Source organism: Dermatophagoides pteronyssinus, unplaced genomic scaffold (genome assembly GCF_027571235.1).
Source record: "Dermatophagoides pteronyssinus isolate colony J.1.1.1.1 unplaced genomic scaffold, Derpt_VIB-CSIC_2022.12 sq0019, whole genome shotgun sequence".
NCBI classification, from domain to species: domain Eukaryota; kingdom Metazoa; phylum Arthropoda; class Arachnida; order Sarcoptiformes; family Pyroglyphidae; genus Dermatophagoides; species Dermatophagoides pteronyssinus.
Window position 1 is genome coordinate 679,692 of NW_027461543.1, and position 10,487 is coordinate 690,178.

Consider the following 10,487-nt stretch of genomic DNA (forward strand, 5'->3'; position numbering starts at 1 on the left):
AGCCAGCCACCATGATAATCGTTGTTGATGATGGTGATTATTATTGAATGTTTATCATAATCATCATGTCAATTTGATGATTGCATATTTACATGGTCATTTTTTTTTGTTTTGAATTGATAATATTTAATGTGTGTGTGTGTGTGGTCATCACTTTAGGTTAAAACTTTTTTTTCTCACTTTTAAAAATTTAAATTCAAAAATTGGAAAAGTCAGGTAAATACAGGTACACAGAATCTATGTTGGAAATTGTGTTTTGAATTCTGTTTTCTGGTTTTTGTTATTGTTTTTCACAGAATTCAGTGTTACCATGGTTACCATCCAACGACTCATTTTCGTTCATTGGCTTTGTTTTGTTTGTTTGTTTCGTTGCTATTGTTGTTCTTTTTATCAATATTGGATTCTGGGATTAGAAAAATCTTAATTAAATCAAATCAAATCCAAATCAGTAATAATGTTTAATGACAATGAAATGATCAATTTAGATCAATCATCACTATCATCATCATCCACATCAACAACATCGACAACAACAGCATTATCACCTGGCCAACAACAACAAAACAATGAACATAATATTAATGTTGTTATCAGGTTAGTTGAACGAATGATGATGAGGATTGTATCAAATTTCAACAAAATTGAAATTAAAATGTTTTTTCTTTCATCATGGTAATGATTTATCACCTTTATCATCATCATCACCTTGTTTTTTGAAGAAAAAAATTCCACCATTGCCATGATGATGTGGATGATGATAGTAATCTCTTTTTTTTCTCGTGTGCATGTAATTTGAAAAATTGAAAAAATCCTAAAAACATGAAAATCATCATAATAAAGTCATCATCAAAACCACCATAGTTGTTTGTTTATTTGCTGTTTGTTTGGTTGTTTGTTTGTTTGTTTGATAATAATGGTCGACGACCGGTGCTTAACCTTACCTGCGCGCGTACACTAGAATTTTTTTTTGTTTCATTAATAAGCGAAACAAACAAGCAAATCTTTAAGGGGACCTTGTTTGTTTGTTTGTTTGCTTGTTTGAAATGATGATGAATTTTGATCGATGATGATGATGATGATTGGGTAAACATAACACATCACATAGGGCCAGAGGGTTTTTTTTGGCCAGAAAAATGATTTTCTCACTCACTTAACCTGGCCTGTTTAGAAGGACCAGAGATTTTCCTTGCTTAATGATTTTTTTTTAAACTTTTTTTCTGTTATATTTTACCTGGGTTGGATATTTTGTTTTTGACTGATGATGGGTTGACTGGCCTGTTTGTGAACAAACCATCATCAATGATCATCAACAACCATCATCATTGAACAAACACAGAGTGAGGCCCATAATTATTCGTCCACGAACGTCAACAACAACCGGCAACAGCAGCAGCAGCAACTTGAATAAATTGATTAGCCAACGACCCGAAACGACGACGACGACAAGCAGCACGATTAATTCAACAACAACAACAACGGACCAAAAACATTATGTTAATGGTGATGATGGCAATGATGGCGATGATGAAATTGATGCTCAACATTCCAATCAACAACAACAACAGCAGCAACCAACTAAATACCATTCGACAGCCATAACATTTCCAGCGGCTGGTCAAATTCAGGTAAAACAAAAAAATATCTAACCAACCAACCAAACGAACGAACGAACGAACGAACGACATTATGGCGCCGCATCAATTTGATGATGATGAATTTTTCTGGTTTTTTTTCGTTTCGCTTTTACAGGTAGAAGATACTATTGCCAATTGTAGTCGATCATTTGCATTCAATGTTGTATTTGAACCTGAAGCAAATCAAGAACAAGTGTTTGAACATTCCGGTGTCAAAAGATTAATCGATATGGCATTAGATGGGTAAATTGAATGAATAAATGAATAATGATGATGATTAATAATAATGAAATTTTCATAAACTTTTCTCTAATTAAAACGAAAAAAATTTCCGTAAATTTTCTTTTCAGATTTGCCTGTACTGTATTTGCATATGGACAAACAAGTACTGGGAAAACTTATACATTGACTGGGAATGCATTTCAGGTTAGTTTGGATTTCGTTTCGAGTTTTTCGGGTTAGTTTAACCACGAAAAAAATTTTCCCACTATTTCCACCTAGACGGTTCGACCATATTCTACATCTTCGGTGACAGCCGGAAATTCCTCATCATTTTCAGCTGGAAAAGCTAAAAAACCACCATCATCGACAAGAAAAACTAATAATAAAAATCGTTCAAAATCACAGCCACCAAATCAAATGGATGATCAACAGCAACAACCATTGAATCCTCAACAATCATCAAACAACCATAACAGTATTGGCATCATACAATTATCATTTGCCTATTTATTTGAACAAATCAAACGACGTAAAAATCGTGATCAAACATTATTATATATTATAACCGTATCCTATCTAGAAGTTTATAATGAACAGGTAATGTTGAAAAACGAATGAAAAAATTATTCAAAAAATCATTTTCATGAATAATAATGATGATGATGATCATCAATGGAATATTTTCTATATTTTTTTCCATTTAATGGATCATCATCATCATCTAAATCCGTTATCCATGATGATGAATTTTTTCATTTACTTCGTTTTTCATTACACAAAAAAAGGTATTGGATCTATTGAATCCAACAACACGACCATTAATGGTACGTTGGTCAAAAGATCGTGGATTTTATGCTGAAAATTTATTCAAAGTTGAATGTGAAGATTTAGGCGATTTGGAAGGAGTTTTAGAAGAAGGTTTGTTCTTGTTTTGTTTCTTTAACATCTTAGCATAGTTTTTCTATTATTATCATCCACTAAATGATAATCCCTTAATGATGAACGAATTGAATGCATCTTTATTGAGATCAACAACAATGATGATCATTACAAAACTTTTTTTTTCAATTTTCTTCAATAATCATCATCATCGTTGTTATTAGCGAATCTCAGTTTTTTTTCCCGTTTCTATTCTGAAAAACGAAAAATTCAATTTGTTCCATCATTGTTTAGCATCCACACAATGTTTTTTTTTGTCGATAAAGACCACACGAAGAGAAAATGGTTGCCATCATCATTATTATTATTTGGAATTTTGACATTTTTTAAAGCATACTTTTTTTTCTACGAAACAACAACAACAGCAAGAGCATGCTGTGTAAATAGGAAAAAAAATCTTCGCAAAAAATCATATTTTGAAAAAATATTCAATTCAGTTCAGTGCATCAATTAGTCAAACACACATACTTCCAGTCTCTCTCTCCCTCTCTGTGTGTCATGTCATTTTGCGAAATGAAAAAGAAGATGCCATTTCCACACACACACTGGGAATCTAGAAATGAAATTTTCAGATTTTTGTTGTTGTTGTTGTTGTTGTTGTTGTTCAAAAATTTAAAATTAATGATGTTTAAAGCAAAGAAAGCAAATGATTTTGTTGTTGTTGTAATTGAAACTTTTGTTGTTGTTGTTGAATTTTTTTGGAGAAAAAAAAGTTTCAATTACTTCAACTGTATTGTTGTTGTTGTTGACAAGAAATATAGTCGAATTAACAACAACAACAACAAACATTTGTTGTTGTCGTTAGCATCTTGTTTTTCCATTTAGTTTGCCAGAATCAGAAAATGGTTTCAAAATTTTTTTTTGGGATTCTTTCGCCTGACTGGCTTTATTATTTTCTCGTGCAGGCACACACAAGTTGTGTTTTTTTTCGGGTCATTTTCTTTAAAAAAATGATGATGATGATGATAAGCATCAATTCGTTGAGTGCATATATGCGTGGGTGGTTGATAAAATTGAATTCTTTTTGTCGGTTTTTTTCTTCGTTTTTGTCTTGATTATTTTATTCTTCTGATAGCTTTCGAATCGAATTATCATTGTTACCGTTCGAATCGATTGTATCGATCGATACCATCGATTGTTCAGTCCTATTTAATTTAAACAAAAAATGAAAATTTTTAATGGAAAATTTTCAAAAACATTCATAAAGAGAGAGAGAGAGAGAGAGAGACTATTTTGATATTGTTTCGGCTTTCAAACCAAAACAATGGATAGCATGACTAGCCAAAAAAAAGAAGAAATCTTATCAACCGATATTTCCAAAAAAAAAAAAAAAAAAAAAATACAATATGTATCGATCATATCCAAATCATTTCATAGATCAATCAATAATCATTCAACCATTTCAATCACCAAAAAAAAAAAAAAAAAAAAATCATTATTCTGGATCAATTCAAATTAGCCATAAGAGAACACACAACACTTCCACTTCAATCAAGGGTTTCTTTTTTTTTGCCATCCCTCTTTTCAAATTTTCCCTATTCAAATCAATCGAATCGAATCCAATAATAATAATTGTCATCATCATTGTTATCCTGATAATAATTCTCATATTTCTCCTATATGATGATGATGATGATAATCATGAAATTTTTTTTTTTTTTTTTTGAATTATAATCACACACTAACACACGACCCAACTATATTCACACAAATGCCAATTGACAATTTTGATAATAATTTTTGGTTTCCCTTCATTTGATCTTCGTATGTATGTAATGTTCTCGATTCAATTCAATATTTTCCCATCATCATCATCATCAACATCAACATTCATAAATATAGTTAATAATAATAATAAACCCTCGACTACTCGATTGTTTTGGGGCTATTTTATTTTATTTTATTTGGTTTTGTGTTTGGGATTTACATTTTTCATATATAGATCTTTCTATGTCTATTTCGACATTGTCGGTTGAATGTTTTTTGTTGAATCTTTTGTTGTTATCGTTGTCGGTTGAATGTTTCCTACATAATCAATAATCATAATAAACGATTTTTTTTCTCTCTGGTTTGATCCAATTACCGATGATTTTTTTTTTTTGTTGTTGTTGGTGGAGTACCATTGTCATTGCCAAAATAAAAAGAACCCTATATATTATCTATAGATTAAAAGTTTTTTTGAAAAAGAAAAGATTTGAAAATTCAATAACAATCGATTGTTTTTGTTGTTGATAACAATCGATTATTGTTTATCGAATTTATGGATTTTGCTTGTTATTATCATTATAGATCCTAAATTGAAGAAAATCTATTCCATTGGTGTGGTCTTTGTTGAAAACCAACGGAAAAATGAAAAACTTGCCGGTAAATGTTTTCAAAAAATCCTTTGAAAATGTTTTTTCTTTAGGTTTTTTCGATAATCAAATTATTTTTCGATGACAATTTTCGATCGAATGATTTTTTTCTTTCTTATCTTTGTAGCGGCTAACAAGACAATGATGGACAAGACAATGGTCAAGTTTAAGAATCTTCATTTTAAAAAGATTTTTTGCAAATTGAATCGAACGAACAACAACATTGATTGACTGTTGTTCATTCAAAAAAAAAACAATCGATATAATCGATATCGATGCCGAAACTGATATGACTATTGTGTTCAGAAAATTTTCAAATTAAATTAAGTTTGTCTATCTCTTCTTGTTTTCGCTACCCTTTTTTCACTCTCTTATTGTTTTTATTATCTTTCCAATTCAATCTTGCTCGCTTATCTTGATTTTGTCAATCTTTTTTTCCACTTCGAAATATTCGTTTGTCGGGTCTGGGTCTCTGGATCTGATCTATTTCATTAAATCGATATGCTTTTTTAGCCCCCTCTTTTTTCTCCATAAATCCTACCATCCATCCGTTTGTGCATATAGGTTGCAAAAATCGTCAAGTACGTAGCCATAGTATGAATGAAAATTCAAGCCGTAGCCATTCAGTTATGACAATCAATTTGTTTTCCGAAATTGCCGATCCAGATGATTCACAGGTAAATGATTCATATTTTAATATTTTATTTTAATATTTTTTCAAATCATTTTGTTTGTGAAAAAGAAAAAGAAAAAATCTATATAGGCTCCAAATCATCTCCTTTAATGAATAAAGAAAATTTCCGGAAAATCATGTTTCTTCGCTGGAAAAAACGTGATGATTATCCATGGAAATTTTCCATAAAAATATTTCGCACATCTTTCCATAATCCATTTTCTTTCTGTTTTTCTTTTGCTTGCTTATGTAAAATCATTTATCATTTTTTTTTCTTTCTATTCAATCCATTCACTCAAAACTAAATTAAAAAAAGGGATTTATACGTAAAGAAGGACGTCTTTGTCTTGTCGATTTGGCTGGTAGTGAAAAAACTAAACGTACAAATAGTAAAGGTGGTACATTTGTTGAAGCAAATAATATTAATCGTTCATTACTTGTACTTGGTAAGTTTGCTTTTTTTTGGTGAAAAAACTTTAAAAAAATTAAAACCCGAACGAAACTTGAAAAAACAAACCCAAAAAACAAAAATGATTAACGAAAAAAAAACGGTTAAAACAAAAAACTTTCAGGAAACTTTTCCCTATATGTATCTGTTGTTGTTTTTCTCACACACTATACATTTACCCGGCTTTTATTTACTTTAATATTTTCATCATCAACATCGTTGTCGGATATGTTGTTGATCTTGCCGCGCCTTATTTGCCAATTTTGTTTTTTTTTTTGCTTGAAACAAACGAAAAAAAATTCGCCGGATTGAATGATCGTTGATGAGCTTCTGGGCCCGAAAATACCTGCTTGCCTACCTATATATAAATGTTATGCCGCCTTGTTTATTTTTTGCATCAAAGAAAAAAAAAACATCATCCATTTCCATTCAAAACAAAGAAAAAAAATCATCATCATCTTTGAATGACCCGAAAAATGGTCAGCTGCGCAAGTTATATAACTAAAACTAAACTAAACTATAGTCAAACAAAAAAAAAACTAATTAATTATATGATTATTATTAAATCATAATTTCCTTGCCTTGTTTTTTTTTTGTTTTTTTCGATTCATCATCATCATCATCATCTGAAAGATTGTTTGCCGATGATGATGATGTACATCAGATCGGGATGCAAATCATGCCGCATCACTTGAATAAATAAATAAATACTGAACAAACAACCTAAATGAAATCTTACACCGCCAATATATAAACACATCCTACACACACACACGCACACAGAGAGATTTTCTGTATTTTTTTTTCGCTTTGTTTATGTAGTTTTTCAAATGGAAAAAATCTGTTGTTTTTTGCTTCTTTTTACCGAAAAAAAAATGTTCCCGAAAAACATTTTAGGAAATTGTATAGCTTGTTTAGCTGATCCAAAACGCCGGCAAGGTCATATACCATATCGTGATAGTACATTGACAAAATTATTGGCCGATAGTCTTTCGGGTAATGGTATGACATTGATGGTAAGTAATTTTTTTCGAAAAGTTTAGTTTAGTTTGGTTTGGTTGATTTTCGAATGTTGTGGATGTTTAACCGATGAAGAAAACGAAAAAGAGAAAAATGCATAGACCCTATACATCAAACATAATAAACAATCATCAAATCCAGTTTTGATTAATTGGTTTCGTTGTTTGTTTGTTTTTGCAAACGATGATCATCATCATCATAATAATCATTAATAAGTTTTTTTTTCAAAAAAAAACAATGTTCAAAAAAACTTTTTTGATAGATAAGATATTTAGAAAGATAAATTAGATACATAGATTCTACATGCGTGGCTAGCCAAGCCGCGCCGGTTAGTCGCCTGGCTACGCACATTCTTTCTCGTGTTTGTTTTTTGTTATTTGTTTTGGTTATTTGTGTGATTGGTGGTGGCCAATTTACCGGAGAAACAAAAAAAAAATCAATGATGATCACGTCGTTGACGGCTGCTGCTGCTCCCTTTCTATCGATTTTTGGTCAAAAACCAAAAAAAAAAAATTGAAATTAAAAATGAATGGCGAAAGAATTTGTCTGGGGCCAGAAACAAAAACAAAAAAAAATGCGTGGCACGAAAAACAAACAAAATAGCTTTCGTAGCCACAAAAAATAGCTTGCGTAACTTGCATCATTATTATTACTTATTGTTTGTTTGTTTGTTTGTTACTTTTGTTTCAATGTTAATGAATTGTCCATTCATTCATTCATATCATTTCAAAACAACAAGCAAAAAATCTATTTTTCATTTTACAAATTCGTGTTTCTCGTAAAAATAAATATGATTCGTGTGGTATTTCGAGAGTAGTAAGCAAGCGAATGTGTAAGGAGCGTCATTCATTCAAATATTTACCATCATCATTCATTCATTTCATTTTGACTTTGAAAAAATGTTATTTTTTTTCGTTTGTAAAATTCTTGAACTAACTAGCTAGACACACATAGAGTGTCTATAAGACAGAAGAAAAATTCGCTCGGAAATGAATATGATTTTGTGAAATAGCAAAAACAAAAAATGGACGCGCCAATATGGCGCGACTATTTCCACCTATCATCAGCATCAATGTGGAATTGAATTTTTTTTTTTTGACTTTTTAAAATGAATATAGAGAGTTTCATTCATAATAAATCACCTTGTTTGAATGAGATTAGACAAGCTATCAACATCAGCAGCAACATTATCACGGAAATTTGATTGGAAAAACAAGAAAAATTCCGAAAAAACTTTTCATTCGAAAAATAATGATGATGATGATTGAAAAATGTTCAATTCAAAGCAAACATTCAGGTAAAATGATTTACCTGGTGAATTTGTTTGTTTCCATATGGATTTTTTTCGTTTAAAAATTTTCCTCAATCACACACACACACAGCACTTATGTGAAATTTTACCGTTTGGTTCTTTTCTCGATCATCATTAGTTGTCGATTTTGTCAATGACAAAACTCAAATCAAGAATCATCATCGACAATGACAAAGATGATGATGATGACAAAGTTGCATGCATGTTGCGTGTCAACTTTGGAGTTCCAATTGGAAAATTCTGATTCCAACCGACCAATGATGATGACAATTAAAATTGATAATAATAAAAACCCTCGAATGAAAAAATGAACCAGACCAGTTTTGGTTTAAATAGCGTGCGTTTTTTTCGGTGTTTTCGGTTTCGAGAGTGATGGTGATGAGAGTGGGGAAAACCAAAAAGAACCAGAAAGCCATTGACCGAGAATCATTCAGCAAAAAAAAAGCCAGAATGTTATTTTTTGTTTCAGCGGGGTTGACTGGCTTGGCTTGGGTTGGTTTGTTTGTTGGTTGGTTGACGATTCTTTATGCGTTTTTTAATGATCATTCCAGGGAGAGAGAGAGAGATGAAAAAACAGAGACATATGGTTAGAATTTCCATCGTTTGTTTGTTTTTTATTTAGATTTTGATTATATAACCTTCATCATCGGTTGAAAATAATGATATTAATCATTTTTAAACGGACAGAAATAAATACCCAGAGAGAGAGAGAGAGAGAGAGAGAGAGAGAGAGAACATTTGGTTCAAATAAAGTTTATCTATTTCAACGTTTTTCGTTTTTTTTTTTTTTTGAAACTAATAGATTGCCTGTGTATCACCAATGAAATGTGATTCACAAGAAACAATTAGTACATTAAGATATGCATCACGTGCAAAACGTGTACGAATGAATCCAGTTGTACAAATGGTTTGTATTCTTTTTCGATTGTTTGCAGAATTTTTTCGTTTTCAATTGCAGAATTTTTTCCCCTTGTTGTATCATAGGATCCACGTGAATTACTTATATTAAGTTTAAAACGTGAAATACGTATACTTCGTATGGAAAATCAATATCTACGACAAAATTGTCATCAAATGTTAAGTATTCAACCACCACTTCAGCAAATTTCCAATGGAAATCAATCATTATCATTACCATCAGCAACGACAATCGATGATGAAGAAAAACAAAATCTTCTTGAAAAATATATGAAAGAAAATGAAATTTTACGGTAAGTTTTTCTTTCACTTGACCATCATAAATTCTTCATTTAACCCTTCGTTTTCCTCCAATGAAAAAGTGTGGAAAATGTACAAATAAATTTACAACGTAATCGTCTTGTACGTGATCATGAATTAGTTTGTCGTGAAAATGAACAATTATTACGTAAATTAAATTTATTATTATTCAAATTGAATTCGATTGAATCACAAAGTGTTAATGATGACAATGCTCTTGTCGATGATGGTCAATTGGCTACAAAATTATCAGCTCCAACCACAAAGATGACAAAAAATTCATCAAATCTTTATACATCATCATCATCACCATCGATAGTATCGATGGTTGCGGATGATGATGATGAGGATGCTGATGAACCGATGCAATTGAATCAAAGATTAGCATCATCAAAAACGATTACAGGTAACCAAAGACAACAACAACAACAACAATCATCACGTCCAACAACAACAAATTTATCGATACAATCGATTAATAACGATAACGATGGTGATAGTGATGGACAACAACTTGATCTAACCATTCGTGGACGTTCGGCTGTATCAACAACAATTGTTTCACATCCAAAATCATCAAGACGACGATAACCGAAAATGTTCAATGTTTTTCTTATGTAATTTCCTTTAATAAAAATCAAATAAAGTTGTCTTTTTTCCACTTGAA

General features: G+C 31.0%; 1 protein-coding gene across 3 annotated transcripts; it reads left to right on the top strand.

Moving 5' to 3' along the window:
* The first annotated feature begins 380 nt into the window (after window positions 1-380).
* On the top strand, window positions 381-10,487 carry LOC113789082 (uncharacterized). 3 transcript variants are annotated; one of them, XM_075822655.1, is made up of 12 exons: window positions 381-594; window positions 1,337-1,625; window positions 1,750-1,877; window positions 1,985-2,060; window positions 2,136-2,453; window positions 2,642-2,774; window positions 5,663-5,826; window positions 6,139-6,268; window positions 7,168-7,286; window positions 9,405-9,509; window positions 9,587-9,813; window positions 9,883-10,487. In XM_075822655.1, the coding sequence occupies exons 1-12, from the start codon at window positions 455-457 to the stop codon at window positions 10,409-10,411; spliced, it is 2,358 nt and encodes a 785-aa protein (XP_075678770.1). In that variant the 5' UTR covers window positions 381-454; the 3' UTR covers window positions 10,412-10,487. The 3 variants fall into 3 exon arrangements, with proteins under 3 accessions (XP_075678770.1, XP_075678771.1, XP_075678772.1); XM_075822656.1 differs by having other exon boundaries at window positions 5,714-5,826; XM_075822657.1 differs by lacking the exon at window positions 381-594 and adding an exon at window positions 876-1,083.